At 38.0% G+C, this 15,565-nt stretch overlaps 1 protein-coding gene and 1 non-coding gene across 5 annotated transcripts in view; both read left to right on the top strand.

Moving 5' to 3' along the window:
* SSBP2 (single stranded DNA binding protein 2) overlaps positions 1 to 15,565 on the top strand; it is a 297,868-nt gene that overhangs the window by 71,608 nt on the left and 210,695 nt on the right. For all 4 annotated transcript variants that reach the window (XM_043913530.1, XM_043913528.1, XM_043913531.1 and 1 more), the window contains exon 2: positions 14,118 to 14,190. In XM_043913530.1, coding sequence (XP_043769465.1) covers positions 14,118 to 14,190 — 73 coding nt within the window. The remainder of the gene's footprint in view (positions 1 to 14,117; positions 14,191 to 15,565) is intronic.
* On the top strand, positions 1,681 to 1,787 carry LOC122701075. Its single transcript, XR_006342925.1, has one exon. It is a non-coding gene; the product is annotated as a U6 spliceosomal RNA (small nuclear RNA).

Here is a 15,565-nt window from a genome sequence, read left to right as displayed (position 1 = left end):
GAAAATCAGAGAGAAAAAATTATCCTGTATCTTTCCTGAGCTGGGTTTTTCCTTTGAATTACCTGCGCCTTTCTTCTGTGGTGTTCTGGGTCCTGTGGCTATGGGTGTATTCTTCTGAAGCATTTCTTTCCAGTTCTGCATGTGCCCTAAAAAGTATAGATCAGAAACATTGCTGGAATTTGTTAAGAGAAAAATTCTTCCAGAATTCCTCTAGGGAAAGTGGAAAATGAATTATAAACACTAGCCTCAATGAATGGTGCATATTAATGCAGATACTTGAAATATGGCAATAACAAGATAGGTCCAACTAAAGACATCACCAAATATGTTATAGCTTGATGACTGTATGGATTTGACTGGGGTTAAGAAAATTAGGACAAGGTGAAACATATAAAAAGGTGCAAGAAATTATAGGGAATGTAAAGTGAGTGCTAAAGAAAAGCAGAATAGATCTAAATGCCAAAATAGTATGTGCAAAGATTAGAAAAGGAAATTAACAGGAAGACTTTTAAAAAATAAGAGTGTCACATTAAGTTCTCCTCATTTCTATTCATGGACTCCTTGAAGTGAAAGTGAAAGTTCCCTTGGATGCCCTCATCACATGGAAACATGAGGGTAGAGAAGAAGTAAGCTGTAGTGACTTCAGTCCACATCAGGGAGCCTCCGTCTTTTCGTGAGGAGACTATTTGCATGAAGCAGGGAATAAAAAGATATTGAAGGATTTACAGTTCCATAAACCTGTGATGGATCCAAGTTACTACCCAATCAGAATGAAGTGTTCACATCTGTGATCCCAAGTTTGAACAGCTTCAGAAAAGAAGGTGGATCCTGAACTGCAGATCTTAGACCTGGTTCGGTGATGTGGGTTGCAACCATGTGGCATGTGACCTGTGGGACACCAGGGAAATGATCTTTAATGATAAGAAAGTGCTGCCTATACATATAGCTTCTGCTATGTGCACTCTCTGAAAAACAGAAATAAGGAGAGATTTTTTAAATTTAATTTTTATTTTATATTGGATTGCAGTTGATTTACAAGGTTGTGTTAGTTTCAAGTGAATGGTAAAGTGATTCAGTTATATGGTACATATACACATATCCATTCTTTTTCAAATGCTTTCCCCACATAAATTATTACATAATATCAACTAGAGTTTCCTGTGTTATACAATAGGTCCTTGTTGATTACTTTTACATATAGCAGTGTGTATATTTTAGTACCAAACTTCTAATTGATCCCTACCTGCCATGTTTCCCTTTTGGTGACCAGAAGTTTGTTTTTAAAGTCTGTGAGTCTGTTTCTGTTTTGTAAATAAGCAGGAGAGAGAGAGAGATTTAAATGATGCAACTGATTTTCCAATAAGCTCCAATACTTTGGCCACCTGATTCGAAGAGCCAGCTCTTTGGATAAGACCCTGATGCTGGGAAAGATTGAGGTCAGGAAGGGAAGGAGGCGGCAGAGGATGACGTGGTTGGATGGCATCACCAACTCAATGGACATGAGTTTGAGCAAACTCCAGGAGATAGTGAAGGACAGGGAAGCCTGGCGTGCCACCGTCCATGGGGTCACAAAGAGTCGGACACAACTTAGTGACTGGACAACAACAACTTAGTTTTACAATAAACTTTTGCATGAGATAAAAAAAAATGGTAAAGCCTGTAAGAAATTCTGAGTAGTAAGTGCTCACTTCGGCAGCACATATACTAAAATTGGAACGATACAGAGAAGATTAGCATGGCCCCTGCGCAAGGATGACACGCAAATTCGTGAAGCGTTCCATAAGTTTAAAAAAAAAAAAAAAGAAATTCTGAGTAGGTTATTTAAAGTGCTTAATAGTAAGAGGAATAACATTAGTGTGCTTTTAAATGTTTTCCACTCATCTTAATTTCTTGGGATATGTAATTTATTTAGAAAGAAGGTATTTTCTTGGCTATTAACTCATGATTAGAATAAACTATTATTGTTCATTTGTACTTGAGGAAAATGTTACACATAGATAATAATTTAAAATAAGCTTGGGGAAGGAAACATGAGCTCATGACTGTTTTAAAATCATTTTTTCTTGATTATAGAAAATTTGGGAAGTACAGATCAATAGAGAGAAGGAAGTAAGATACCCCATGGCCCATTGTTACTGCTTTAAGAAATACTTTTTAGAAGAGCGGTCCTAGGTTCATAGCAACATTCAGCAGAAAGTACACAGATTTCCAGTATACCCCCTGCCCTCACTGTCCCTTGTCATTCACCAGCCTGGAGATTATTTTAATATCTCTGTCTTGATACCTGGTATTACTTTTAAAAATATTTATCTTTACTTAAAGCTATTCTCTAGCCAAATTAATCTGGCTACATAAAAGCTTATCTGGGGTGTCGGCATAGTTAGGGTAGGTCTGCGGTTCCTCTAGTCTAGTCCTGTCTCTGCAGTGTGGCCCACGGGTTAGAGTTCATTGGGAGGAGTTCTTGGCGTTTCCCCTGTGGTTTCTCAGCCCTCTGTGAGCAGCAGCTCTTCGCCAGGCCTGGTGGCGTCTCGCCTTCTCCGGGGCAGGGGGACCCCTGTGCAGATTGCTGGAGTGGTTTTGCTGCGTAAGCCGCTCCTGTTCAATCCTCGGCCCACGTACTCCAGCTGCCGCAGCCCGCAGCCCCCAGCCCCGGCCCCAGTTTGATCCCATGATCTCTTCAACTTGGCACCACTGTCCTGTATTTGTATTTGTCCCTCCCTGCACTGTGTTCTGTCTTGAGTCAGAAAGCTAGGGTTGTGATGGGACTCAGTCTTGTATGTTTATCTTTTCTCAAGTGTTACAGCCTGTACCTAAAACCGTTTGTTTCACATATCCAGTCTCCTCGGTGTCTGAAGCAAGAGGGTGTCCCTGGTGACTCAGACGGTAAAGAATCTGCCTGCAGAGCAGGAGACCTCAGTTCTATCGGAGTGTCGGGAAGATTCCCTGGAGGAGGGCATATCCACCCACTCCATAATTCTTGCATGGAGAATTCCATGGACAGAAGAGCCTGGCGGGCTGCACTCCCTGGGGTCGCAGAGTCGGACAGGACTGAGCGACTAAGCATGAAGCAAGGGGGCAAATTCTGTCCCATTTATTCCTCCATGTCATAAGTGAAAGTCGTGTCTGATATTAATTTTGATGTTAATACATTGAAATTGAGTATGGGGAGACTTCCAAGGTTAGACAACAAGTATTAAGTAGCTGCTAGTATTCTGGGTGGATATAAAAGAAAATCTACTCTCTATAAGAATAACACAACCAGATAGAACTTTGTATATCAGGCTATGTAATGCAAGATTCTGTAACCATGTGGGAGTCTGAGTATAACGTATAATCTTCAAGCTGGATTGAAATGGAGTACTATATCAAGTCAAGTCAGTACTATAATTCCAATGTATCTGTCTGAGCTCTAAGATTGGATGGAAAATTTTACTAAATTTTACAAATAACTGTATTTCCACAAACTCTTGATTAGTTTTAAGTTTCTTATTTTTATGTCTTACTTAGCCTTTTTATTTTCCCCTTTGATTTTAATTCATGAACTTGCCTGTCTGCACAAGGCAAGTGTTTTTATTTCTAAGCACACCAAATCGCTTAATTCCAAATCCATACTCCCAAACATTACTTGTCTATCATTTATGACATCAATGAAACATCAGCAAAGTAATTATTTTTTATGCCCAGCTCTCCATTTAATAATTTTTAAATCTTTCATTCCGTTCCTGTCAGTATTAACTGATGCAATTATCTCTGCCTCAGAACATTTAATTCTCGGTTTAGTATCTTCAATATCTTTATGTATATGAGGTATCTGTTTCTGTCAAACTGCTATTGAGAATATAAAAAAATAGACTTTTTAAGTGTATTTAAAACAAAGGCTGGATATTAATATTTTGTGTGGTTGCATAGACGCTGGTTTGACATGCTAAACCTGTTTTTTCACTTCATTGTTAACGATGAAGAACTTTACAAAGACAGTGTTAGAAACAGATTTCTAATTTTTCACACCTCTTTAGCACCAGGTTGTAAGCTCTGTTGAAAACTTGATCAGGCTGATCTAGTTTCATTGCTAAACTACTTAAAATCCCATGAGCAGTCTCTCGAAGGCTGCCAAATGCTCCTTGCTACTTGTTAGCTAGCTGTGATCCAGCTAACTCTTGGCATTTTATCACTTAGGAGACACATTTGGATACTGATATGTGTCATTAGTCAACACTGGAATTATACAGTGCATCAGGAATAAGAGAATTGTATTTTCTAGATTCACCATGACTTTTTTAAAAAAACTTACATTGGAGTATAGTTGAAACTAACAAACATTTTAGATCAGGTATATAAAAAGTAGTTCAGTTACATGTATACATCGTCTATTATTTTTCAAACTCTTTTCCCAATTGTTATATAATATTGAGCAAAGTTCCCTGCGCTATACAGTGAGTCCTTGTTGGTTATTCATTTTAAATATAGCAGTGGTTAGGAATCTAGATCCAACATGACTTTTTATAGTCCGTTAGGAGAACTTGGGCTTCCCAGGTGGTGCTAGTGGTAAAGAACCCAACTGCCAATGCAAGAGACATAAGAGATGTGGGTTTGATCCTCGGGTTGGGAAGATTCACTGGAGGAGGGCATGGCTGTCTACGCCAGTATTCTTGTCCAGAGAATCTCATGGACAGAGAAACCTGGTGGGCTACAGTCAATGGGATCACAAAGAGTCAGACATGACTAAAGCGACCTAGCATGCATGCACAGGAGAACTTAATTCTGTTCTAAATTCTCTGTCTGAGGCTTCTCTGGTTAATGACATGGGGATTTGACATGGTTAATGACAAAAGATGGGAAGTGGATTTTGGATGTCCAGTTTACAACACATACTGCTCACCAGTGCTAAATGTAACAGCTAGACCATTCTGTATAAAATAGCCCTCTTCTAACCCTCTACAGTCATGTCATTGTTTATCTTCTAACCTTCATTTATTTCCTTTAAAGAAATAGGGGGGTGGTTGTCTTTTGAGGATTTGTCTCATTAAAAATAACAAAGCAAAAAATATCTACCACCCACAACTTGATGGATTAATTTGTTTCTTTAAAAAAAAATTATCCTTTGAATATAGGGATTAGGAATCAGTGTGAAGAAATTGTTTGGGTAACATTCATATTGTTAAACTATAGTATTTTATTGAGAGGCTGAATCTTAAGGATGGTAAGAGGATGCTAATGCTGAAATAGCTAAGGGGATTCCTTATGCTTCCCCTTTTATTGCTTTGATTAGAGGAAACCAGAAGTTTCTGTTAATGCCTTATGCCTGGTCTAAGAGAGTCATTCCTTCATTAAAAATTATTTATTGGGCACTTACTTCTTTATGTGCTGGAGACACAGAGATAAACGAAACAAAATGTGTTATAGTAGTATAATTTCAACAGAAATTAGGAACAGCTGTTTTTTTGAAGCTATTCTATTACCGTGTCTTCCTCTACCTTTGCACATATAGGTGAATTAACCAGAAGAGTTTTAAGAGTACAAATAGGGATTCGTTACTTTGACAGCTTTTCTGTTTCCTTGTATCTTTTTTCTCTTTGCTAAACATAAGATGGTGAAATGCTAACAAAATCAGTTTTCATCACTGAAATTTGGGGTGGATATCTGTTTTCTCATATCAAATGGCTACTTTCTCTTGAGGGCTTCCCAGGTGGCACAAGTGATGGAGACTCTGCCTGCCAGTGCAGGAGATGCAGGAGACACGGTTTCGATCCCTGGGTTGGAAAGATCACCTGGGGAAAGAAATGACAACTCACTCCAGACTTCTTGCCTGGAAAATTCCATGGACAGAAGAGCCTGGTGGACTACAGTCCATGAGGTTGCAAACAGTTGGACATGACTGAGTACACATACACACACACACACTTTATCTTGCTTTTCACCTCCAACGTTACGTCTTTTTGGAATATTAAAAGAATCACATGCAAAAGACAGGTAGCTGATAGTAGACCTGCCTGTGAAAAGTAAATATAGGATATTGTGGCCAGGCTGATAAACATACATGTTTATTGGTCTTTGGACTTTTCATTGTATGAGCTCTTACCTAATGATGTTTATACATAATTCATGACTCTGTCTGCCTCACAGGAATATTATGGGGACATGATTAAATATTATCCAAGAGTGGCACACGTTCCCAAAACATTTTATAAACATTAAATCATTATAACTAGCATGTATAATGTAAAGAAAACTTGTGATGAATCCTACTCACCAGATTAAAAAAATCTATGAATAAAGCAGTCATATCTATCTTAACTATTCTGTAAATTCAGCTCAAACACATTAGGCCATTTTTATTGACTGACTTTTGTGAAATAATGATGTTTTCTATAGGGATCTATCATACATAGACATTGACATACATACATATATGTGCATGTAGAGAGTGAGTGAAGAATTAGCTCTGTACTAGAGGCACTATCGGAGAAGGCAATGGCACCCCACTCCAGTACTCTTGCCTGGAAAATCCCATGAACAGAGGAGCCTGGTAGGCTGCAGTCCATGGGGTCGCTAAGAGTCGGACATGACTGATCGACTTCACTTTCACTTTTCACTTTTATGCATTGGAGAAGGAAATGGCACCCACTCCAGTGTTCTTGCCTGGAGAATCCCAGGGACGGGGTCGCACAGAGTCGGACACGACTGAAGTGACTTAGCAGCAGCAGCAGAGGCATTATTCACCTTTTATTTATATTTAGCTTGGAAAACCTTTTTTGTAGATTAACAATAGTCTTAAATACCCTTTTTATGCATTAGTCAAAGTTCCTTATTTCCTACTGTTTCCTTCAGAGCAAGAGATTTAATCTCAAATTAGATAGATGGATTGTAGAGTGAATTCTTTACCCCTTTTCCAGACTGTAAAGTCCTTATTATAAGTGTAGTTGAGAATTTGCTGTAATTAAACTCTTAAATGACAGTATCTGTTGTAGATGTGCTATTAGTTAAATGCTTCATTGTCTTAGCTCTTTTAGATGATACATGGTGGCAACCATGTAATAGAGTTTATTCACATGAGTGGGAAACCTTTGTTTCTTTGTTAGATTTGGCAATTTTCACAAGGTAAATTTGAAATAATTTTATTTGAGGGTATGGTTATGACATTTTTTTCACATTTTAAAGTTCAAGAATTAAGCAGAGAGAAGTCTCTTTGATGCTTTTTCAATGAATATATATAAATTTGAATTATATTTTCAAACATGAAATTAACTAATACAAAATATTTTACTACAGATCCAGCCACTTTCCTATTTATTTTTTTTAGTTTTTATTGTTATACATGTCCTTTGGTTAAAAATTTTGTGTATTAAGCTTTTCTACATTTAGGAAAATTTCTTTGGGCTAGACTCTCAAGTAATGGTATTATATTATTGGATCAAAGTGTGTTAACTTTTTTAGCAAGTTGTTGATTTATACTTACTGCCAAACTGGTTTTGAAAACTGCCAGTTTATTACCATCAGTAGTATTTGAATATCCATTTTTTTACATATTATTTAAGTGAGACTTTAAATCCCATTGTTGCTTTAATATGTATTTGTTTGATTCCCGGTAAGGTTTAATGTTTTCCATGTTTTAAAATTAGTTGTGATGTTTGTTATTGCTTCTGCCCATTTTCTATGAAGTTTAGAATTTTTATTTTCATATTATTAATAGTTATTTCTACATGTAAAGTTTAATCAAAAGTATTTAAATGTGTCACCCCTTCTCTGCTCCCCACCCCCCCCAGAAAGTGAAAGTCGCTCAGTTGTATTTTGCGATTCTTTGCGACCACAGGGACTGTATGAATTCTCTAGGCCAGAATACTGGATCTTCCCAACCCAGGGATCGAACCAGGTCTCCTGCATTGCAGGTGGCTTCTCTCCCAGCTGAGCCACAAGGGAGCCCAAGAATAGTGGAGTGGGTAGCCCATCCCTTCTCCAGCGGATCTTCCCGACCCAGGAATGGAACCAGGGTTGCCTGCATTGCAGGTGGATTCTTTAGCAACTGAGCTACCAGGGAAGCCCCAGAAAACCTGACCAAAATTAAATCAGACAACAAACTGGGGGAAAAAGGTTTGCAGAAAACATCAGCGGTTTAATATTTTTACCTAACCACATTTCTTGGGTCTTTATGTAGCCTGAATGGCACAAAGTATGATCTTTTACTGGAGACCCAAAGCTAGCATTATGACTAGTAATGACATATATATAACAGTGACAGTGCTATTACAGGAGCTGTCCTCAGGCCTTCTGAAGGAGGCACGGGGGCATGTGCTCCCAGTCTAATTAGACCATACTGGTTTTATGCTTTATTTATTGTTTCTGCCACATCCATGTTAGTGGCTCATCATCTGTTTCTTCTTAGTTATTGATATTTTTACCAGCAGCTATAAGTCAAATTTCCTTCTACTCTTTTTCTAAACATAGTATGGTATATTTGTGTGTATACATTCTCACACTTTTAACAATCAGTTATGAACATTTCTTCATTTCACTTCATCTTCAAAAATGTATTTTCCCATTACCTGCATATATCACAATCTAATTATTTCTCTCATCAGATATTTAGGTTACCAGTGTTTCACTGCTACACTTTTGCCATAAACTTTATTATAAATTGTTTGGATTTCTGGTTAATTCTTTAAAACAGTTTTTTAGAATAAAAATGACTAGGTCAGAGGTTGCAAAAGGTTTATTATTTTAATTTTTTCCCATTTGCTCCTTTATTTCTTTTAAAATAGGTAATAGAAAGAAGTACTGGGTAAATAATCAAACAGAAGGATGTTTATGCAGTTAAAAAAAAAAGTCTGCCTCTTACCTAGGCTCCCACTCCTTAGGGATAAAAAATCCTACAATAAAAGATATTGTTGGATACACATGTTTCCAGCAGAGGGGGAGCTTGGGGAGTGACACTGGTGCTCCTGTGCCTGTGCGTGTGTGAACTGTCTCTGGCGGAATACACACGTGTACGTGTCGTGTACATGGGAGTGTACTATATGAGCTGTTCTACATTCTGTGTCTTTCACCTGTACACTTACACTTCCATATCTTACCCTTCAGGCACTGAATGCTTTAATGTTTGTAGAGTCTTTGCTACATTCATTGGGGAAATTTTAAAATATGGTTTGTGGTTGGAAGGTTGAATGTTTTTCCTTAGGATTATTTACTGGCCATAGGTAGCCATTCTTCTTTCTTACTTGGCCTTTAACGTCCATCCTTGCTCATTATTTAAAAATTAAGATTTTCATGTTCTGGCAGATCATAGTATATGAACAGAATGTATTAAGCACATTAGCTTTTTGTTATCCCATGGGTCATATATCCACTTTTCTCAGTCCATTATTGCTTTTTAGTTTTATTTGGTTCTTTTTGAGGGATCATCAGAGTTTTAACATCTTTCTGTATTTTTTTTTCATTTTTATGTATCTTTAATTCCCTTCTAATTATATATTTTGTGACTCATAAAAAAATCTACGTTGGTTAGAATTACATACCAAATAAAATATGATTGGAATTACCCCCTTTCCTTTTGTAAACAGTTTAAAAAATTAAACTGTAGACTGGTCCACCCCAAGAGATTTTGAATCCATGAAGCCTAGTTGAAATAGATTTCACTCCATCAGAACTGGGGATTGATAGGATTTGAATTGTGAAGTTTCGTCAGTGCCTTTTCTGTTCCGCCTCCTGTGGCACCACGAGTGTGTATGTGTAACTTACAGACGGTGAACTGAGTGTGCATCACATTTGTGGCTGATACGTAAGTGGTGTTTTGAGGGCAGTGCCAAGTGGGCTCAGGCTTTAGCTGTTTTCAGTGTTCCTCCGTTTGTAACCTCTGTCTTTGCTCTTAATTTTAGAGTGTGGTGCCTGCAGTAACCAGGGAGTAAAGCTATTTCAGATCTGGGTCTCTCTCTAGAGTTGCTGGTCAAATGATTTTGTTAACTCAGTCATTGATATCTATTTGAAATTTAGAACGAAATGAAGATAAAGGTATATGATCCGTGAACTTTTGATATACTTTGTTGTTAATCAGTGTTTAAAAAGAAAAGTGTGGCTGCTTTCTGGATCCAAACTCTAGCTGCATGATTACTAATTTTTTTTTTTTCTATGTAATTGGATTACATTGTAAGCCACTGGGGCTTTCCTGGTGGCTCTGACAGTAAAGAATCTGGCTGCAAAGTGGGAGACTTGGGTTCGATCCCTGGGTTGGGAAGATCCCCTGGAGTAGGGAATGACAACCCACTCCAGTATTCTTGCCTAGAGAATTCCATGGACAGAGGAGCCTGAAGGGCTACAGTCCATGGGGTCACAAAGGGTCAGACATGACCGAGTGACTAACAACTTTCACTTTTTTATTTCATGAGCCACTAGATTAAATAGTCACTCTGTGCTTTTTCAAAAGCAGATAAATTTCTTAAAGATCCTAAAAAGGAAAAGGATCATGTTAATATGACAGTGTACACATTTAAAATATTTGTACATTCAGTATTTACCTTTAGATTTTCACTGTTCAGTGGAAACTGAATCTGAATAAAGTGTTTGGTGATCTCATGTTACTGGTTAAGGGACCAAGCTGTGATTTACCTGCACGGAAGGACAGGTGTCACTGCCTACTCCCCTGGAAACATTTGTCTTCATACAAAATTAATTTATTACAGGGCTTTTCCCTCAGAACCTTCTGAAGGTTCTTATTTCTGGTGACCCCAATGCCTCTGTAGGGAGCTAATGGGAATCCACAGTATCTGTACCTGAAGGTAAAATAAATACTTCTGTCACTGTGGCTCTTAGTGGTCTTTTAGGAGCAAGGGAGGATGGAAAGGAATGGCAAATGTGGGAGAGACTGTGGCATTGGTGACTTGGTAATATAATATGTGACAGAATCAGCTGTGACATACTTAGCTTGGCAATGTAATATGTGACAGAATTAGCTGAGACTGTTGCAGTCATTGTTACTGTTTGCTGTGCTCTCCAATCCTTTCAACAGCACTGCAAGGAAAGTATCCTTCCCATTTTGCAAATGAGGAAACTGAGACTCAGAAATTATGTTTCCTTGAAAGTGAGCACGGGTACTGTAAACAGATGGAGAAGGTGAATTTAACGCTGGACACGGTCAAGTTAAGAGAGAACTGTCTTGCTAGAAATTTCAAACTGATTTGGAGAAGCTGGTTTGTAGCTTGGTAGAGAGGATAGGACTAAAGAGATGGGTTTGGAGAATCCTATGCACAGAGGCGGGCTTCCCAGGTGGCGCTAGTGGTAAAGAACCCACCTGCCGGTGCAGGAGGTGTGAGACATGCAGGTTGGATCCCTGGGTCGGGAAGATCCCCTGGAGGAGGGCATGGCAACCCACTCCAGGATTCCTGCCTGGACAGTCCCCATGGACGGAGGAGCCTGGCGGGCTGTAGTCCATGGGGTTGCAGAGTTGGACACCATTACGGAAGCGACTTAGCAAGCATACGCAGAGATGGTAGTTAAAATTCGGAGGTTTGCTAGTGATGTGTTTCATGGTCACATGGCAGTCGAGTTGATTAATTGTTCACCTGTGTGATGCTTCCCTGCCAGTCTTTCCAGAGCACAGGTCCTGACTGCCTGGGAAGCATTCATTTTGTTCCAGGGAGGTAATAGAACGTTAGGATACATTAGGCAGCATTGTAGGTAGATTTTCTCAGTCTTGTCCTGTTTTATCACCCTGTTGGTAAAAATATGATGTGCTGCTACAGCTTAGATTTGAAGGATAGGAGGACAGGCACACGCCTAGGAAGATGCTTCAGAATCTTTAGTTCTATAGTTTGAAACCCCTTCATCTCATTGATTCTCTGCCCTCACCAATACATCTTTTAGAAATCACTGTCCTGGACTCATTGAAAGAGGGGGGATTGTTGCTTTAAATTCTACTTACAAAGAGATACACTTTTTGTTACCTAATTAATTGGAGGAAACATATAAGAAATATATTATCTTCTTTAATATTACAAAGAAGAGATTCCAAGGAAGTGGCTTACTCAACTTTAAGGAATGGTTTGCATTGCAAGGACATGGCTAAGTCGAGCCCTGGCCTTGACTGTCTGCGGTCGGTTCTCCTAGCTCATCCCCACCCCTGGCCCCGCCGCCAAGGACCTGCTTCCCTCAGTGCCCCTCAGCCTTCAGCTTCTCCAAGCTTGCTGACACATCCTTACCTTTGGGCCCTTGACTTGGACCTGGCTTTCTTTTCTAGCCTTCACTGCTGGTTTGGCTCTAGGCCCCAAATTTTACAACCCACAGGAATAACATGAGGCTCTAGGGCAATAGCAGGAGGGCCATGATGCCACTGGCAGGCAATTTTGAGGCTTTGGTTTCTCCAGGAGAAATTCACAGATATTTTCTCTCTCCAGATGAAACCTGCCATCATGGTCAGGGCATCATGTGATAGGGTTGGAAGCAGTTAGCAGAGGGCAGGGTATGCGGAGTGTGTGTGTGAAGAATGTGTGATAAGAATCACCAGTAGGGTTTGTTTGTTTGAAACTACAGGAACATTTCAGTTCCCATATCCCGTATGCTGTACGTTGGTATGAACCTTCCCCACGGAGCATCACACGGGGATGTGACCGTGCCTTAGTGGTGTTAGGGCAGAAGACGAGTTGAGAAGCACCGACCTAGGAAATGGCATTCAGCTTGAAGAGAATGTGAAAGTGAAGTCGCTCAGTCGTGTCTGACTCTTTGTGACCCCGTAAACTGTAGCCTACCAGGCTTCTCCGTCCATGGGATTCTCCAGGCAAGAATACTGGAGTGGGTTACCATTTCCTTCTCCAGGGCATCTTCCCAACCCAGGGATCGAACCCGGGTCTCCCGCATTGGAGGCAGACGCTTTAACCTCTGAGCCATATAGATGTTTCTAAATTATGTTCCTATACTCACTGTCAACAACATACTTTTCATCTATGAGTAACTTTAACATGTATCTATTCATGGTGCTTAGTAACTACAGAATGACTCTCAAGTGTTTGACAGTTTTGGAATGGAGAAATAATTAAATGGACAGAGCAATGATTATATACAGGCTTTCCCTTTTCATAACAAGTACATGTTATGTTTTCATAAACATGAAGAAAATACTCATTTTTGCAAATGCCATCAGTCTTTAACAATCATAAATTCACTTGGCAAGATTAATGGCGTAGCTGTACAGAATTGTGGTTATTGTTGCATTGTTTTGTTTACTGTAAACCTGGCTCAATATTGGTAAATACAGTGTAGCAGAAACCGAAGTGTTGTGAGCTATCTGGGCATTGGTCCAAGATATCATTAAAAGTACTGCCTCAGACTAATTTGGGTTTATGAATAATATTTTGTTAACAGCTTAACTAAAATTGAGCCACATGGTCTAGCTTAAAATTCTGAATCCACTAGTTAGTGAGAGTACTATAAGTGGATAGTGCATACTTAATATTCTATATCTGAGTGATGAATTTATATGTACTTTTGTGTTAACCTTTAAATTGTAAGTTCCCAAATGCCTAATATAATCTAGTATCTTTAAAATTTACTTAACGCTGTGATTTGCAGTTAATTTGAGTTTCTTATAAACTAAAATATTGTTGGTTTAACAGTAACATCCAAAGAATAAGGAGAAAGTGCTGAACAAATATTACAATGGATGTTCAATGTCCATTTTGGCATATGGGTGTGTAAACAGCTGGAGTTTATAATAACATTCACTAAAAAGATGGAAGGATATAGTGTTGTTGTAAAAGTCCAATTATTTATTATACTAATAATTATACCTTAACATAGGTTATGGGAATTATTAATGTTTGGTTTTAAATTAATAATTCATATTAGGTACAAAAGAGAACTTAGAATATGGTAAATTAGATGATACAAGACAAAAAAATCCTTATTTAGGTGTTTCTTGCCAAAAGATACAGTGTGTCTTATTCTTTTGTGTCCTATTTTAATTAAAGTTCTTTCTGAACATACATGTATAAACTCCCATTGAAAAGATGTTGGAAGAGTTGATTTTCTGTCACTGTTAGTGTGAAAAATACTTTCGTAATGAAAAGGTGTATGCATTGTTTAAAGAATGAATTTAAATATACCTCTTCTCAATAAATATTTTATTCTTTTCCCAGGTTAGCTCTCTACGTATATGAGTATCTGCTCCATGTAGGAGCTCAGAAATCGGCCCAAACATTTTTATCAGAGGTATGTTATATATATTTTCTGTGTTGTATTTTGATGTCCTATATAAGTGAATGAAAAATATAATGTAACAGTTATTTGAAAATAGTGAATGTTCAGTTATCCAAATGCATAATGTAGTCTTCGTAGATTATAGGAAGCATTTGCAGTATCCCAAAATGCCATTTCTGTGCAAATAACTTCCTACTCAACTTTCTAGACATTTTCCCCCCCTGAGGAATAGAAACTAATATTAACCTCAGCAACAATAATCAAGAAAGCAAATTTGCTTTAAGAAAAAAAGGCAAACACCATCATATCTCTAGTTTTAAAAATATTTTATTTTGGTATTATTCACAGTTTTGGAAAATATGGTTTTTGTTTTTATTTTGTATAGATAATAGTGGGTTGATGACCGAACTTAAGGTAGAAAAGATTTTGATAATCTTGCTTCAAGTTCTTGTTTCTGTTTTTCTCCTTCACAATTTTTAAACCTTAAATTTGAGCTTTCATACAGTGTTACCTTTTCTTCTTCAATTAATATAATAATGAGGAAGAGGAGGACTTTACTGAGTTATATTGTGTGTGAGCATATTATCTACAGTTCTAAGAAATTTGCAAGGTATCTGGTATTATTTCTGATTTACTGATAAGAACTATAGGACTCAGGGAGTTTATATAACTAGTTTGTGGTCACACAGCTTAGTAAGTTATTGAACTTACTAGTTATTGAACTAGTTATTTATTAGTTATTGAACTAGAATTCAAACCTTAGGTGCATGTTAATTCCAAAGCCCCTGGTTTCCCCTCGGTATCTGTGCTGTCCAGTATGGTAGCCACTGGCCAAATATGGCTTTTTGAGCACTTGAAATATGACTGATCCAATTGAGAAGTGCTGTAAGTATGAAGTTACACACTGGATTTTGAAGACTTGATGTGAACAGAAGAATACAAAATATCAATAATTTTAAAAATTTGATCACATTGAAAGGATAATATTTTGGATGTATTAGATAAAATTACTAGCGTTATTTTTCTTTATAAAAGTAGTTCCTAGAAAATTTAAAATTATATCTGTGGCTCTCATTTGTAGCCTGTGTTTATATTTCTGTGGGACAGTGCTGATCAAATTATGTGGTCTCTAGTGATCTCATTAGTTTGCCTCTACAAGATCAGGGACTTGACAGGCAACCCCTTGACCAAAGTCCCTGCCTGAGGTACAACCTTCTTGAGATTCACTATCCCCCACCAAGCACACAGGTAAACACACGTATCCCCCCAATCTAGTTAGACTAATTAATTAGTATATGTGAACCATTACGACCTATTTGCAAGTAAGAAAATTGAGAGGTATGCTCAGAACTTAAGTCAATTGTTTTACCATAGAAGGAATATATGC

This window comes from Cervus elaphus, chromosome 9 (assembly GCF_910594005.1).
Source record: "Cervus elaphus chromosome 9, mCerEla1.1, whole genome shotgun sequence".
Classification (NCBI taxonomy): domain Eukaryota; kingdom Metazoa; phylum Chordata; class Mammalia; order Artiodactyla; family Cervidae; genus Cervus; species Cervus elaphus.
The sequence above is the reverse complement of the archived record's forward strand: the minus strand, read 5'-3'. Positions and strand labels throughout refer to the sequence as shown.